At 34.0% G+C, this 17270-nt stretch overlaps 4 protein-coding genes across 4 annotated transcripts; all 4 read right to left on the bottom strand.

Annotated features, from left to right (window-relative positions):
- Window positions 1-2234: 2234 nt before the first annotated feature.
- On the bottom strand, window positions 2235-6759 carry LOC114711660 (uncharacterized). Its single transcript, XM_028896079.1, has 3 exons — window positions 6501-6759; window positions 5364-5440; window positions 2235-3830 (listed from the first exon to the last, which is right to left on the bottom strand). Exon 3 carries the CDS (start codon window positions 3426-3428, stop codon window positions 2235-2237), a length of 1194 nt encoding a protein of 397 aa, XP_028751912.1. The 5' UTR covers window positions 3429-3830; window positions 5364-5440; window positions 6501-6759.
- Window positions 6753-7478, bottom strand: LOC114711659 (uncharacterized). The gene has a single exon (XM_028896078.1). It carries the CDS (start codon window positions 7476-7478, stop codon window positions 6753-6755), a length of 726 nt encoding a protein of 241 aa, XP_028751911.1.
- Window positions 7479-10099: 2621 nt separating this feature from the next.
- Window positions 10100-11104, bottom strand: LOC114711658 (transcription termination factor MTERF2, chloroplastic-like). The gene has a single exon (XM_028896077.1). The coding sequence runs from the start codon at window positions 11102-11104 to the stop codon at window positions 10100-10102; it is 1005 nt and encodes a 334-aa protein (XP_028751910.1).
- A 3986-nt stretch (window positions 11105-15090) lies between these two features.
- Window positions 15091-16780, bottom strand: LOC114711718 (uncharacterized). Its single transcript, XM_028896144.1, has one exon. The coding sequence runs from the start codon at window positions 16478-16480 to the stop codon at window positions 15293-15295; it is 1188 nt and encodes a 395-aa protein (XP_028751977.1). The 5' UTR covers window positions 16481-16780; the 3' UTR covers window positions 15091-15292.
- Between the last annotated feature and the right edge of the window lie 490 nt (window positions 16781-17270).

The raw sequence follows: 17270 nt of genomic DNA, 5'->3' as shown, positions 1-17270 counted from the left end.
ATAAGTGACAAACTTGTCAATTGGTGATAATATGAACAGAAAACACAGAAATAAATTTGAAGTATTGTTTCATTCATATTTTAGCTTAACTTATTTGGTGAGAGAAAATAAAAAGAAGACAATCAGTTTCAGTTGGGAATTTATAAAAATCGAAAGGTAAAAACATTATGAAACAGAAGCACCCAATAAGCCATGATTCATACTCGTCCAAAAATCATCTAATCCTATTTATCAGACAAAGAAAGGAGATTTTTATATTCTATCATAAGTCACTCTATTAAATTTTTAATATAAATATACCCTTTATTTATTATTATATGAATTGTTTTTTTCATAAGAACATATATATACATATCAAGTAACATCAAATTAGAAAGTCATTAAATTTTAAAAGAGTTAATAAAATTTAAAATTTTGTTTATAACAATTTAAAATTTTTTTAATTCTAATACAACATGTTAGAAGTCAATTACTTATAAATAGTACAAAAAGAGTAAAAATTAACAACTGCTATCATACACGAGTGATCAGAGTTCTTCACAACAGCCTACCAAATTATGCATTTCGGAAACTCGGTGTTAATGAGGCAGCAAATTAGTTTATTTCAATTTCCATTCCCTCAGCAACAGCATTAGGTAACTTTCATTCTCAAGCATATGCATTTATTACCTTATTTTAGACGCTTAACAAAACTGAAAACAACTAGATGAGTTATTTTCATAGGACATGCTTGATTATTAAGAAGATTTGAACTAGAATTATGTTTCATTAGAAAATTGATTGATAAACATCACATAGGTTATTAAACAGCAGACAATGTTCCTTATAGCTTAAAGAAGCAGAGCTTTAACTGTCTAATGTTGTAACGTGCACTAGCAAATGACATCAAAGTTTAAGAAGTAAGGTGACAAAACATTTAGGGCGCGTTTGGAACAGTTTATAAATAGCTTATAAGTAGCTTTTTAATAGTAATTTACGGAATACAAAACAAGTATGTGAGAAAGATTTTGTCTCGGTTTACATGAAACGTATTTATAGGGGATTTCTTAAGCCCTCCCAAACTGACACTTAATTGCTAGCAATAATATGATCAAATACTCTAGCAGCTTAAGCTGCTCTTGGATGAAACTCAGGGAGGAAACAAATAGGGCTATTTCCACCCATGCGAACCAAAATTCAGGTTCACTAAGCCTCCTCAATAATTTGAGATACTAAGGTCCTTCAGAACCAAGATGGCAGTAAAATTGCTTGCCATATGTCATATATAACAAAAAGATTTTCCAAAAATTATGATAAAAAGAAAACCATCAGACGAGTTAGTAAACAGAAACAAGTATCGTTTAAATTTGAGTTCATACCACAACATTTTGAAGCAGAACATTTTAATGACTGCAATCATCAAGGAAACAAAATATTGACACGGTCCCGAGTCTTAACCTCCAGGAAACTGCCTAGGCCTGAACATCGGGTAGAGATCTCAATTCACCCCTATAGGTTTTCAGTAGATGAGGAACATTTTCTTCAAATTTGATCACAAATCTTTCTAGAAACTTTTTCTCACTGTTTCTAATAACAGAATTCAGCGACATCTTTTCCTTGATCAAACCGTTCGTTTTCAAAATTTTAACTACTGACCATCTAGGAATAATCCTCTGCTTCAGGCTATAGCCAAGAATTGTTGGGCATCCAGCTATGTCTTCCAACCGCAAACCCATTTCATCCACATAAAACTTCATTTTGCTCGTTATTTTTTGCTCTGACAACAACTTGCTGAATGCCAAAAGAGTGACATCTCTGGACCACCCACACCTCTCAAAGATATCCAGTTTCGACTCCCAGGTTGATTTAATATTTAATCACTGAAAATAACATTATCTAGTTCCCTTTGACTTGAGATGGCTGGCAAGTAACTCAGGAGAAAAAGAAACCAGTATTCCCACCCTTGTGAACCAAAAATTAGGTTCACATAAGCCTCTTCAATAATTTGAGGATTTAAGGTCCTTCAGAACCAAGATGCCTGTAAAATTGGATGCCATATGTCATATATATAACAAGAAGATTTTTCAAGGATTACGATAAAAAGAAAACCTACAGATGAGCTAGAAAACAGAAAGAAATATCTTTAAATTTAAAATCCATACCATAACATTTTGAAGCAGAACATTTTAATAACTATAATCAACAAGGAAACAAAATATTGACAATGTCCTAAGTCCTAATCTCCAGGAAACAGCCTAGGCCTGAATATCAGGTAAGAATCCAAAATCACCCCTATAGATTTTCAGTAACTGAGGAACACTTTGCTGATATTTAACCACGAAATTTTCCTGAAAATTTTTCTCGCTCATACTAATCAGGTAAGGAATGGACACGTTTTCCTTGATTAAACCCTGCATTTTCAAAGTTTTTACTACTGAACATCTAGGAATAATCCTCTTCTTCAAGCTATGCCTAAGAATATTCGGTCGTCCAGCTATATCTTCCAACCGCAAACCCACTTCATCTATGAAAAACTTCATTGCGTCTGAGATCTTTTTCTCTGACATAGCCATGATATTTGGAACCTTACTAAATGCCATGAGTGTGACACCTTGGGACCAGCCAAATCTCTTAAAGATACCCAGTTTCGACTCCCAGGTTGATTTACGCAACTGAGCTACAACTATAAGTGCTTCAACAAACCCAATCTTGAAAGGTTCGACTCCTGTTTCCTTGACAAACTTGACATATTCTGCAAAAATTGATTGATTCATGAATGCTACATTTGCACGTCTAGATAACAGGAAAAAGACCAAAGATTGAGGCACTCCTTCATCTCTTAAAACCTTTATGTTTGGGCCGATATTTTTGACATCATAGGAGCAAATACTCCAAGTAGAGCATTTTAGACATCTCCTCACTTTCCAATCATCATAAAGCACACTTTTAAGGGCCTCATAGTGGGGAATTATACGTTTCTCTAAGCTATATAACACTAATGCAGTGTTATACGAGAAGAGTTCTGGGATTTCAGCAGCTGAGAACCCCACAGACTGCATAAACCTTAGCCTGGGCAAAATATTGTGCTCAGGATTGGCCAAAAGCACCCGTGGATAGCACGTCACAATCTTGGATATCTGTGGATCTGAGAATCCGTAGCTTCTCAGAATATTAAGTACCGAATCCGGTTGATATGGGTCCTTCAATTCAATCCTCTCAGATACTTTACCAGCAACTTTGGCAGACATGCCACATGAGTTCATGAGGTAAGATTGCGTAAACGAAAGATCCCCATCTCTACTTTGTTCTGGTCGACTTGACTGAGATAATTGCGCAACTGAATAAAACGAACAGGAAATGTGGGATGCATTGCGATGAAGAAACCCTAACTGGGCTGTCCTCCACCACGGCAGTGACGAAGATAATCTTGCAAACAGAAAAGTTAGCATGAATGATGATGGTCAGAAACTCACTAAATAGACGAGTAGTCAGCTCCAATCAACCCGGCAAGTAGCATAATTCCTCAAATTTTCCCAAATATGACGCTTACAATCAGACAATCAGCAAATAAAGAACGAAGAAGGGAGTAGAACCCAGACAACGTAAGAGAAGAAGGTGAGCAATCCTGTAACCTTTTGCATTTCCTATGTATAAACCTCGCTATTTCGGGTCAGGCAGCATCATCGAATCTGCATCTTTGGCACATTGACGAAACAATGGAACGGAGGCGCGAGGGAGATTGAGAAGGCAAAATTTGTCGAAGCATCGGTGCACCTCGTCGCAAGAGTTTTTAACTTTCTACCCCTAACTTCTTCCATACTAAGCTTCCCTCTTAAATAGATTACCACCTCCTGCAATTAACCTCGTGTAATTAACTTAATTAGTATAATTAATACTTCTTTCAGTCCTAATTATAAGAGCTAGTTAGTTAGTTATTTATAATAAATAGGTGTTGTCTTTTCTAAAATATCCTTACTAATTAAGTATCTTGGCTAAAATTATTATTGTTAGAAGAACTATTTTGGAAAAAAAAAGTACAAATATGAGAGACAAAATGAATTAAGGTCTTATATTTAGGATCAAAATAAAAGTCAAATAAGGTCTTATATTAAAGACCGGAGGTAGTATTTGACTTTTATTTTAGTTCTAAATATAAAATTCTATTCTATTTTGTCTCTCATATTTATTTATTTTTAAATAATTCTTATAATAATGATAGTTCTAGCCAATACACTTGATTAAAAAGAATATTTTAAGAAAAATAGCACATAATTATTACAAATAACTAACTTAACTAATTTTCTTAATTTATTTAAATCAGTCCACTAGTTTTTATATTAAGACGGAAAATAGTATTTTTATTCTAAATTTCTATTTAGTTTCATTTCTTTGATGGCATCAAATCTAGTTGTGAGTTGAGTGCTTTCCAAGTAGATCATAAGCCCCCATCATTTGTTTTTGTATCGAAGCCTTTGATTTTTATTTGTTTTCTTTGTTTATGTAGATTTATATTCTGAAAACAAAATAACTGATGTCAACTCACAAATATAAAATAGAAAACTTTTTTTTCGCGCAAACTTGTTCCCATTATTTGTTTACGCACAACAACCGAAACAAAAAGCAAAAGAAAAATATTTTATGAATTAGATATATTTATTGCAACCAAACCCACAATTTTTATATATAGCCTTTGTTTACAGTGAAAACTGATCAACTGGTCTTCTTTCTCGGAACACCGAACACTTGACGGTAGGAAAAGAAAAACACAGAAATGGATCTTCCATAAATGGGCCTTTTGAAGAATTGCAACTTTTGTGGTTTACTTTGTGTTTTGTGGGGCAGATGATAAGAAGTCATCCTGGCTGCTAAAGAACCGGAGAAATGTGCAAGGATGTGCACGTTAGAACTCCAATAAAGAAAAGTATCCAAAAAATTATAATAGCAAATTGGAAAAAACTTTTTTTTATTTAATCTACTATGAACTAATTTTTGTTTTATGAAAAGGAAAAAATAATATTAAATAACTAGACATGTCTCACATAGATAATATTACCTCCGCTCCTAATTTGTAGTTCAAATTAAAATATAAACTAAAGCTTATATTAAAGATAAAACTGAAAGTAGTATAGAAACAGGGTAAAGTGGAAGTTCAATAGTTTGATAAACAAGCAACCAAACCAAATGAGTTTTGACGGTATAAATATGAGAGGTTGAATCTGAGAACGCGTGAATCTAAAAAATCTTTTTAGGAGATCTATAACCAAATCGAACCTGACAATATAAAAAAAAATCTTATATTTTCATTTTAAATAAAGATAAATATATAAAAGAGTTAATATCATCTTCAATTTTATAACAAAGGTATCAAAGTGACAGCAAATCACCTCATTTCAGTTTCCACTCCTTCAATGACAAAAGGCAACTTCACTCTCAAACATATCCATATGTTACATTAGCAGCCCTGAAAACAACCAGATAAGTATTTTTATATGATGATTTAATCAAGAATTATGATTAGAAAAATTTACTGAAAAACATCAGAGTTATTAAACAACTAGCAATGTTCCTCATAGCTGGAAGAAGCATGGCTATAAGTTTCTGATGTTTTTCTAATGTGGTAACTTGCACATGCAAATGACATCAGAATAGGGAAGCAAGGTGATCAGATATTTAATCATTGACAATAATCTTATCTAATTCTCCTGTAACTTAAGATGGCTGGGATGTGACTCAGGAGAAAATAGAAACAGGTATTCGCACCCTTGCGAACCAGAAATTAGGTTCACATAAGCCTCTTCAATAAGCTGACGATTTAATTTCCTTCAGAACCAGTATACCAGTAAAATTGGATACCATATGTCATACATAAAAAGAAGATTTTTCAAGAATTATGATAAAAAGAAAACCTTCAGATGAGTTAGTAAACGGAAACAATGCTCCAAAAAAATAGGTACATAAAGTGAAATCGATGGATTAAGGACCCAAGATTTCATCGTACGCTTGCAGGAAATAAAGAGGCAAAACCAAATTATGCCCCCACCAAAAGCAAGTTCCTTGCAAAAATGGTAATAATGAAGATTGAAGAACACTTATAATGGATATACCAATTACTCTTGGCAACCTTTTCTTCTTTACAAGAACTTGCCAAGAAAATTTCAAATCATCCAAAAGCACCCACAAAGGTTGTACTTCACTTCAGCATGTTAGTATTATATCAAAATTTCAGAATTTTTGCATCTTCTCCACGATAAAAGGACCTTCAACGTCAAACATATGCGTATATTACTAATTTTGGCATGTTTTAAAGTAGCCAAAATAACATTCAGATGATTTAGTAAACAGAAATAAATATCCTGCAAATAAAAGTTCAAATTTGGCTACCATAACATTGCAAGAATTCAATTAGAGTAAGACTTGAAGCAAAACGGTTCATAACCATAAAACCAGGAAACTAAAATTTGAAAGTCATAAACTTCAAGAAACTGCCAACGTTGGAAATTCAGGTAGAGGTCTCAATTCACCAGAACCGCTGTAGAGTTCCAGCAGCTGAGGAACACTTTCTTGAAATTTGATCACAAAATTTTCCAGAAACCTTTTCTCACTCATGATGATAACAGAATTTAGGGACACATGTTCCTTGATTAAACCCTTCGTCTTCAAAATTTTAACCACAGACCATCTAGGAATAATCCTCTGCTTCAAGCTATAGCCAAGAATTGTTGGGCATCCAGCTATATCTTCCAACCGTAATTCCATTTCATCCACAAAAAACTTCATGTTGCTTGTGATTTTTGCTCTGAGAAAAACATAATGCGTGGAACCTTACTGAATGCCAAAAGAGTGACATCCCTGGACCACCCACACCTCTCAAAGATATCCAGTTTCAACTCCCAGGTTGATTTATTCAACATTGTTATAACTACAAGTGCATCAACAAACACACGCGTGAAAGGTTCGATTCCTATTTCCTTGACAGAGTTGACACATTCAACAAACTTTGATTGATTCATAAATGCTATATTGGCACCTCTAGATAACAGAGTAAAGACAGAAGATTGAGGAACTCCTTCATCTCTCAAAACCTTTACGTTTGGAACTATATTCATTACACCATAAGAGCAAGCGTTCCACCTTGAGTTTTTCAAACATTTCCTTACTTTCCAATCGTCACCAAGTACTCCTTTAAGGGCCTCATAGTGGGGAATTATACGTTTCTCTAAGCTAAAAATTAGTAATGTAGGGTTAGAAGAGACTAGTCCTGGAATTTCAGAAGGTGAAAATCCTACAGAATGGAGGTACTTTAGTTTGGGCGAAAGCGTGTGCTCAGGATTTAATAAAAGTACATGAGGAAAGGATCTCACGGTTCTGTATATCTGAGTATCTGAGAATCCGTAGTTTCTAAAAAGACTAAGCACCGAGTCGTGTTTATCTGGGTCCTTCAGTTCAACCCATTTCGATAATTTACCAGCAATTTCGGCTGGCATGCCAAATGAATTCATGAGGTAAGAAACCGTAAACGAAAAATTTCCACCTCCATTTTTTTCGGGTTGATTTGATTGAGATAAATTTGCAACCGAAGAAAACGAATAGCGAAAGAAGGATGCATTGTGATGAAGAAACCCTAACTGGGTTGTCCTCCAGGTTGGCAGTGACAAAGATAATCTTGCAATCAGAAAATTCAGCATGAATGACGACAACGAGAAACTCACCAAATATCAATCTTCAACTCCAATTAACCTCCGAAGCAGCACGATTTATCTAACTCTGCCGTAGAATTGTGAAGCTATGGGAAGATTTTCCAACTGTGATTCAGAGAATCAACAAAGAGGAGGAAACCCAGACGCATTTCGGCTCGCCTCAGAAGTGGAGCTCTTTCTTTGACTATAAGCATTTACAATCTATAATTCTCGTCTTCCTAATGCCATTCTTAGTTACGCAGGCTCCACAATTGCCATAGATGCAGAAGCATCGAACAGAGGAGCACAGGTTTTCTTTGAAGAAAAATGAAAATAATATGCTTAGGTCATGTCCTTCAATTTTTCACCTCTACTTTTGTGCGGCGTAACTTGTTACGTTTATACTATTAGTAAATTTTTTATATCAGAAAGTTATTAAATTTAGACAAATGTCAATTTTCTAGAGATACTTTCATTTTTAATATAAAGCTGATGACATTTAGTTTTTTTTTAATTTAGATAAAAACATGTTGACGATGATGAAAGAAGTAATAAAAATTTCATTTGGAAATGATTTTTAACTATAGTTAAGATCATAGACATAAGTCGTCATTCATTTTTTCTTGCCAACCGTCATTCTCACATACAAAGAAAAACAAAATTTTATATTTGTTGTCACTAGACTAGAGGTGAGTAGAGGTGAACGGAAACCAAAAACCCAATCGAACCGAATTTATTCTGGTTTTTTGGGTTTTGATTGAGATTTTGCATGGCTGTAAGAAGCATGACTATAACTTTCTGATGTTTATCCAATGTTGCACGCGCAAATGGCATCAGAGTAGAGAAGCAAGGTGATCAAATGTTTAATACCAACTCATGTACTTAATATAAAATTAAGTTGAGTAATTTAAATAGATTTAAAAAGTTACTAAATTATTTAATTATAATATATGTTTTTTGGCCACTGGAAGAAAACTTCATTATATGAAAATAAATACAAGCACTAATACAGATTTTGAAAGACCAAAGACTGAACTAGAGACCAGTAACATATAACTAGCAACAAGACAATAAATAGAGACTCAAACCAGCAAAGCCAAAAGAAACCTACATCTTGAAGGATGAAAGTGAATAGATTAGCTTTCATTCTACCATGATCCAAAGAAAAAGCATAGAACACGCTCCATCGAGCAGCTAAGGGTAATTGTTCAAAGACAAGCTCTAAGAGCTCGCCCTTTTTAGAGCCAAGGTTGCAAAACCGAATACAGCACCAAATGTACCTCCTAAAACATAGAGATAAGGAAATATTATTTAATTATAATATATATTACGTCATCTCTTTAAAATATTTATATTTATCATTAAATTATATATCTATTTGTAAGTAAGACAAATTAATTTAAAGAAAAAACAGTAAATATAAATACTTTAAAGTAACTTAATAACTTTCTTAATCTTTTCATACTAGTCAGTTGAGTTACATATGAAGTACTGTAGGCAGTAACAGATAATAATATTATCTAATTCTCTTGTAACTTAAGATGGCTAGGAGAACACTCTTGCAAACCAAAAAATATGTTCACACAAGCCTGTTCAATAATTTGAGGTTTTAAGGTCCTTCAGTGTAGCTTTGGCAAACTTGTGGTCTTTGGAAATAGTTTACAGAAAAGAAGATTCTAGTAAGATACACTGGGGCAATAAACATGTTGATGACTGCAATTTGCGGTTATAACAGCACCATCATATTTCTCTGCACCCAGCGGAAAAGGAAACAGTGATCAATTTCTTCACATTATCAAAATCTAAATCTATTGGCACTGATAAGATGGATTGAAGAATGAGATAGACAAATCACTTTATTCACAGTCATTAAGGCTTCAGAGTTTCATCATTCAATGCTCTAAAAGAATGGGTACATAAATCAAAATGGATGGCTGAAGGAAGGGTCCAAGATTTCATCATCAGCTTGCAGGAAAGAAAGAAGTAAAACCTAACCATGGCCCTAGCATAAACAAGTTCCTTGCAAAGATGGTAATAACGAAGAACACTCATAACGGATAAACAAATTACTTTTGGCAACTTTTTCTTCTTCATGAGAATTTGAACTTGCAAAGAAAATTATAAATCATCCAAAGGCACTAACAAAGATTGATCCTGACTTCAGAAGTTCAGTATTATATCAATTTCAGAATTTTGGTTTCCTCTCCACAACGAAAGGACCTCAGCATCAAACATATGCATATATTACCATTTTTGGCATGCTTTAAAGCAGCCAAAATAACCTTCAGATGATTTAGTAGACACTAAACAGATAAGAATCCTACAAATACAAGTTCAAATTTGGCTACCATAACATTGCAAGAAATCAATCAGAGTAAGGCTTGAAGCAAAACGGGTTAATAACGACAATAAAACAGGAAACCAAAAATTGAAAGTCATAAGCTTCAGGAAACTGCCTGCGCCAGAACATCAGGTGAAGGTCTCAAGTCACTGCCATAGAGTTCCAGTAGCTCAGGAACACTTTCCTGAAATCTGATCACAAAATTTTCCCGAAACTTTTTCTCACTCAAAATAATCATTCCCAGTATGGACATACTAGCCTTGATTAAACCCTTCATTTTCAAAATTTTAACTACCGACAATCTAGGTATAATCCTCCTCTTTAAACTATAGCTGAAAAGTGTCGGGCATCCAGCTATATCCCCCAACGGCAAACCCATTTCGTCCATAAAAAACTTCATATTGTTTGTAAGTTTCTTCTCTGACACTTTCATGATATTTGGGAACTTACAGAATGCCATAATAGTGAGATCCCTGGACCAGCCCAACCTCTCAAAGATAGCCAGTTTCAACTCCCAGGTTGATTTACCAACCTGCGCAACAACTATAAATGCATCAATGAACGTAACCTTGCAAGGTTCAATTCCTGTTTCCTTGACAAACTTGACACATTCAACAAACTTTGATTGACTGATAAATACTAAATTTGCATTTCTACATAACAGAGTAGAGACAGAAGATTGAGGCACTCCTTCATCTCTCAAGACCTTTATGTTTGGATCCATATTCGTTACACTATAAGATCTAACGTTCCACCATGAGCTTTTCAAACCTCTCTTTACTTTCCGATCATCACCAAGTACCCTTTTAAGGGCCTCATAGTGGGGTATTATACGTTTCTCTAAGCTCCAAAATAGTAATGTAGGGTTAGAAAAAAATAGTTCTGGGAGTTCAGAAGCTGAAAATCCTATAGAACGGATAAACCTCAGTTTGGGCAAAAGATTCTGCTCAGGACTTGCTGCAAGCAACTGGGGATATCTTTTCACAATTTTGGATATCTGAGCATCTGAGAATTCGTAGCTTCTGAGAAGACTAAGTACGGAATCGGGTCTATCTGGGCCTTTTAGTCCAATCTTTTTTGATAGTTTACCAGCAACTTCAGCGGACATACCAAGTGAGTTGATGAGATAAGAAACTGTAAACGAAAAATTTCCACCTCCATTTTTTCGGGCTGATTCGATTGAGATAATTTCGCAACCGAAGAAAACGAATAGGAAATGAAGGATGCACGGTGATGAAGAAACCCTAACTGGGTTGTCCTCCAGCATCCCAGTGACAAAGATGATCTTGCAATCAGAAAATTTAGCATGGTTGACGATGACGAGAAACTCACCAAATATGAATCTTCAACTCCAGTTAACCCCGGAATCAGCACAATTCCTCAAACTCTGCCTTAGAATTGTAAAGCTATGGGAAGATTTTCCAACTGTGAATCAGAGAATAAACAAAGCTAGAGGGTTTAAAATATATAACTCTCGTCCTCCTAATGCTGTTCTTAGTTAGGCATACTCCACAAATGCCATGGATACAAGAGCATCGAGCAGAGGATCAACTTGGCACAGTCATTCGTTTGAAGCAAATAACGAGGGAATGGTGCTGGTGAACCTAAAAGCCTTAATGATTAAAAAAAAATTACATTCAAATGACCTGTTTATAAATGTAATAGATCTTCATTTGTAATTTTTTTATTTCGGTATTTTTTTTACTATTTTTCTTTGCTTTTTCCTATTTATATGTTGCAATTTAAATGACTTTGAAAATATTTACATTTTAGTAGATTAATTACAATTGAAATGACTTTGAAAACATTTACATTTTAGTTAGAAATAATATACCCGTGCTATATTTTAATGATAAAAGATTTCTTTTTCCTATTCATGTGTTACATGAACGTATAATTTTTGTTCACAAAAAAATATATATATAATTTTTTTCCTTTTATTTAGGTAATTTTTTTAGAAATTAGTTTTAATTTTCTTTAATTCTGATTAAACATAATGGAAGTCATTTATAAACAGAATAAAAAAAATTAATTGTAATTCCTATAATTAGATTTTTTTTTTTAAGTTCATAATTGGTCATTTTGCCACATCAAAAAAAGAAAACAAATTATATGTTTGTTGCCACGACATAAATTGTCTATGCTAGTGCTAATTCCAATCAATATTGGCATGCATAATTCAATTAAGCTTTACTACAAAATAAATATCTATTGAAATAACATCATCATGTTTATTTTGAAATAAATATCTATGGAAATAATATTGCATCCTCATCATCACGTTTACGTACATAAAGTTTCTTTTATTTATTTTATCAATTTCTCTAATTATACATGATCGTATATCTTATCTTTTTCGTATGCATGCATCGCTATATATAATTAGAAAACTTGACATATTGAATATAAGGAATGTTTGACCCAAAAAAAAAAAAGAATATAAGGAATGTGACCTAAGTTCCATCCTTATTAAAAATCTGGAGTTCATATAATTGATAAATGTGTACTCTTCCCAATTTTCTAGGAAGAATTTTAGTGAAGGAACTTATAACAAATTTATTTAAAACCAAAACTACAAAAATCTGAAACTCACATTACTGAAGACCTTAACGAAACTAAATTTCATTGCTAAACTACCTAAACTAAGATTTAAACTAAAAAATTGAGGGCAAAAGAAAGTCACCATCTCAAAAAATGAGTGAACTTCAACCACTTGCATGAAATTATTGTCGAAACTTATTTTGCAAAAGTGAAGTTTTTTTTTTTGGCTAAACACAAGTACTTTTCTTATTAAAGGTAATGTTATTTGAAATATTGTGGATGTTGAATATAGAAACTTCTCCCAGCAAAAATTTAACCATTAGTTCATCAAGATATAAGAAATTAGTTCTTTTCACTAGACCCAAAACTTATTTATATTATCTCTGGTTTTATTTATGAGATCTAGTTAACTAATTTGAGAAGATTAAAGAAATAAGTTAAGTTAGTTATTTATAATAAATAGGTATTATTTTTCCTAAAATATCCTTACTAATCAAATATATTGGCTAAAACTACCATTATTAGAAGGATTACTTTAAAAAAAATTATATAAATATAAAAAAAAAAAGAATTGAGACTCTATATTTAGAATCAAAATAAAAATCAAATAAGAAGTTATATATTAAAAACGAGAAAGCACTTTCTTGGATTTCTTGACGTAAGTCCTCCATTAAGTCGGTTGAAGGGTTTTGTCCTATTTGGTGTGTACCATCAAAAGGTTCGACATAAGCGTCAATTAGTCATTTTTGGGGCATTAAGTGCAAGCTCTTTCTCTGGGAATCTTGCACCGTAAGCTTTTTTCCCGTTTAGCGGAAACCATGTATCCACGTCATTTTCCCTCCTTCAGATTTTTCATTTTCATTAGTTATTTGGTTCTTTTGAGAAAAATTCTCAAAAAATAATTATTCAATTTCAAAATTCAAATTAGTATTGGTTATTATACTTGTAAAAAAAAATAACTACACTCAAAAAGTAAATACTAACACATTTTTATAATAATTTCTGATTTGTCATTCTAAAATTTAACAGTCATTTTTTTAGGATTTTTTTTTTTTGTTAGTAAACCTCTACAAGTGTTAAACCCGCACTTCAATTCTCCCTTTTAAAAATATTCCGAAAGTTATACTATCAGAGCAACAAAGCTGTTAACTTGTTGCTTTATCAAGTGTTGGATTGGATGTACAAATATTCAAACACTAATAACAACTCAACAACCATATTTCAAGAATTAGTTAGTTGATCATGTGTTAACAAGGGGTTTGCCACTGATCAAAATTGTCAGTGTTAGTGCTATTATAAATGACATGTTGAGCATACGAAATTAACAAGCACACTTAATATATCCACAGGTGCGTGGCTGATTAATGGAATCAGTCACAGTACTCTTAAAGTGTATGCTATTGTAAAGGACAGTTTGACTATTTGAAATTAATGAGTGCCCTTGGAGTATTGACAAGTGTATGCCTACTTGATGAGAATTGATAATCGGCTTGGTTTGCTTTTAGCATTTCTGGATAAGCAACAAGAGGATGGGGATACCAATTATGCATACTGGTTGAGAATGGGCTGAATCCAACAATAGCAGGCAGGGGAATTTCCACCATTGCAAACCAAAAACCAATTTCACCCAGTGTTTTCCAATAATTTGAAGTTTTAAAGGTCATTCAGTGTAAATTCTCTGCAACCATGTGATTCTTGGATATAATTTTCTGTAAAAACGATTGTACAAAGATGCAAAGGCACAAGCATCATGTTGCAATTTGCAGTCCACAAAATGAAAAAGGAAAGAATGACTAATTTTCTTCAGACTAATGAGTTCTACATAGGAGAAATTTTATTCCACTGGCACAGATAAGACGGAAAAAGCACTTTATTTAGAAATAAAAGCTCGGAGTTGCACCATTCAAAATGGGTACAAGAATTAAAATCAATAGATATAGGATCCAAGATTTCTTCATAAGCTCACTGGAAAAAAAAAGGGGCAAAACCATATTACAGGCCAATCAATATCAAGAGGTTGCAAAGATAGTGACAATGAAGCGCACTCTTCTAGGGGCCATGTTAATTAAAAAAGCAAGCAATGTGATTTGCAACTTAAGCATGGGTATGACTTTTAGTATTGAAGCTTGTACATGCAAATGACACCAGAGTTGAGTAGTAAAGTCATACAATATTTAATCCCCAACAGTGACATCATCTAACTCTCATCTCATGTAACCAAAGATGGTCTAGGGTAAAAATGAGGGCTAGTGACAATTAAGAAACTCTTAATGGCTGCATCAATTCCTTTTGGTTACATCAACTCTTAATGGCCACATCAACAATTTGTCAAAAAGCAATTAAAAATTTTTGACAATTCAGTAGGTTAATATTATATCAAAATGCCTGGAGTTTTTGCTTCCTCTCCAGATCGCAAGTACCATCGTATCAAACATATCCATATATTATGTTTTTCACGTGATTAACGGCAGTAAAAAATAACCAGGTCCTGAACCAAGATGCCAGTAAAATAGATTACCATACGTCATATATGACAATAAGACTCTTCATGAATTATGATAAAAAGAAGCATGATTTATAACATTCAGATGAGTTAGTAAATAGAAAGAAATATCCTGCAAATTAAAAGTTTAAATTGGGCTACCATATAATTGAAGGAACAGATTAGAGTAAAACTTGAGTTGAAGCATAATAGTCCAATAAACATAATGAACAAGGAAACAAGAATTGACAGTCATAAGCTCCAGGAAACTTTCTATGCATGAACTTCAGGTAAAGGTCCCAGTTCACCTCTGTAAAGTTTCAGCAACTGAGGAACACTTTCTTGAAATTTGATCACAAAACTTTCCAGAAACTTTTGCTCATTGGCTATAATGACGGAAATAGGACTCGTATTATCCTTCACTAAACCCATACTTTTCAAAATTTTAACAACTGACCATCTAGGAATAATCCTCAGCTTCAAGCTAAAGCTAAGAATTGATGGGGATCTAGCTATATCTTCCAACTGTAGACCCATTTCATCCACGAAAAACTTTATTGTGTTTGCGATATTTTTCTCTGACAAAGCCATTACACGTGGAAACCTACGGAATGCCGAAAGAGTGACATCCCTGGACCAGCCCAACTTCTCAAACACATCCAGTTTCGACTCCCAGGTTGATTTATTCATCTGTGTTACAATTATAAGTGCTTCACCGAACGCAAACTTGAAAGGTTCGATTCCTGTTTCCTTGACAAACTTGACATATTCACCAAACATTGATTGATTCATAAATACTAAATTTGCACGTCTACATATCAGAGAGAAGACAGAAGATTGAGGCACTCCCACATCTCTCAAAACTTTTATGTTTGGGACTATATTCTTTACATCATAGGAGCAAATACTCCAAGTAGAGCATCTTAGACATTTCCTTACTTTCCAATCGTCATCAAGTACACTTCTAAGAGCCTCATAGTGGGGAATTATACGTTTCTCTAAGCTATAAAATAGTAATGAAGGGTTATAAGAGAATAGTTCTGGGATTTCATCAGCTGAGAACCCTATAGACTGCATAAACCTTAGTCTGGGCAAAAGATTATGCTCAGGATTTGCCATAAGTAACCGTGGACAGCATACCACAATTTTGGATATCTGTGGATCTGAGAATCCGTAGCTTCTAAGAAGATTTAGTACCGAATTGGGTTGATCTAAGTCTTTCAGTTCAATCCTTTTAGATACTTTACCAGCAACTTTGGCGGACATACCACATGAGTTTACGAGGTAAAATGCCGTAAACGAATGATCCCCATCTCTATCTTGTTTTGGTCCATTTGACTGAGATAATTGCGCAACAGAAGAAAACGAATAGGAAATATGCGATCCATGGTGACGAAGAAACCCTAACTGGGATCCCGTCCGCAATGACGAAGATAATCTTGCAATCAGAAAAATTACCATGAACGATGATGACAAGAAACTCACCAAATATGAGTGGCCAGCTCCAATTAACCCCGAAAACAGTACAATGCCTCAAATTTTCCGTTTGTATTCGATGGCTATCGGAAGGTATTCCCACTTGGAAGAGTAGAATCAGGCAATCAGCGACCCCGGACGAAGAATAGAGTAACAACTAGACCATTGAGTTGCCCCAGGGCTTAGACACACAGGAAAGTCTGAGTCTGATCAAGACAGAGAGCAAATTATAACAGGGATGTGTGTTGCAATCCGCTTTCTGGAATTCTGCTTTGGTATTGGGAAGCTGAGGATTTCTCCGCTCCGATAGTAGAATCGGCGAGGAACAGGAGATTGAGCACTTGCAAGTTTAACTTGGTTAAAAAATTTAGGAAAAATAACAATAAAATTCCACTTGAATTCTAAAAAGATAAATAAGGCACCTAAATAAACAAAATGACAAATAGGGTACTGGGTACCAATCTGGAATTCATATTTTCAGCCAAAAGACCAAAATGTCCTGATAAAATGTGGGAAGACCGACGCTAAAAGTGAGAGAAAGGAGAGAGGAAGACCGATGCAATGAGAGAAAGGAGAGAGGAAGACCGACGCTGATGAAATGCGGGAAGAAGGAAAGAAGAATGTTGGAAATGCTATTATCTTACTCCTTCGCATCACCATTCTGTAGAGATTGTTGATTTGGTGGGTTTTGGTTGTGGGAAAGAGGATTTGTAGTGAGAGAGGGAGTGAACCTGTGGGAAAGATGAAGCGGAAATCAGAAAACAATGGCAAGCAA

Source organism: Neltuma alba, unplaced genomic scaffold (genome assembly GCF_004799145.2).
Source record: "Neltuma alba isolate B1F8T4 unplaced genomic scaffold, ASM479914v2 tig00011304_pilon, whole genome shotgun sequence".
In the NCBI taxonomy this organism is placed as follows: domain Eukaryota; kingdom Viridiplantae; phylum Streptophyta; class Magnoliopsida; order Fabales; family Fabaceae; genus Neltuma; species Neltuma alba.
This window is presented reverse-complemented; position numbering and strand designations above follow the sequence as displayed.

Excerpts from the sequence above, each read along its gene's own strand:
- LOC114711660 (XM_028896079.1), bottom strand. The coding sequence starts at position 3,428 with ATGCTAACTTTTCTGTTTGCAAGATTATCTTCGTCACTGCCGTGGTGG.
- LOC114711659 (XM_028896078.1), bottom strand. The coding sequence starts at position 7,478 with ATGAATTCATTTGGCATGCCAGCCGAAATTGCTGGTAAATTATCGAAA.
- LOC114711658 (XM_028896077.1), bottom strand. The coding sequence starts at position 11,104 with ATGTCCGCTGAAGTTGCTGGTAAACTATCAAAAAAGATTGGACTAAAA.
- LOC114711718 (XM_028896144.1), bottom strand. The coding sequence starts at position 16,480 with ATGGTAATTTTTCTGATTGCAAGATTATCTTCGTCATTGCGGACGGGA.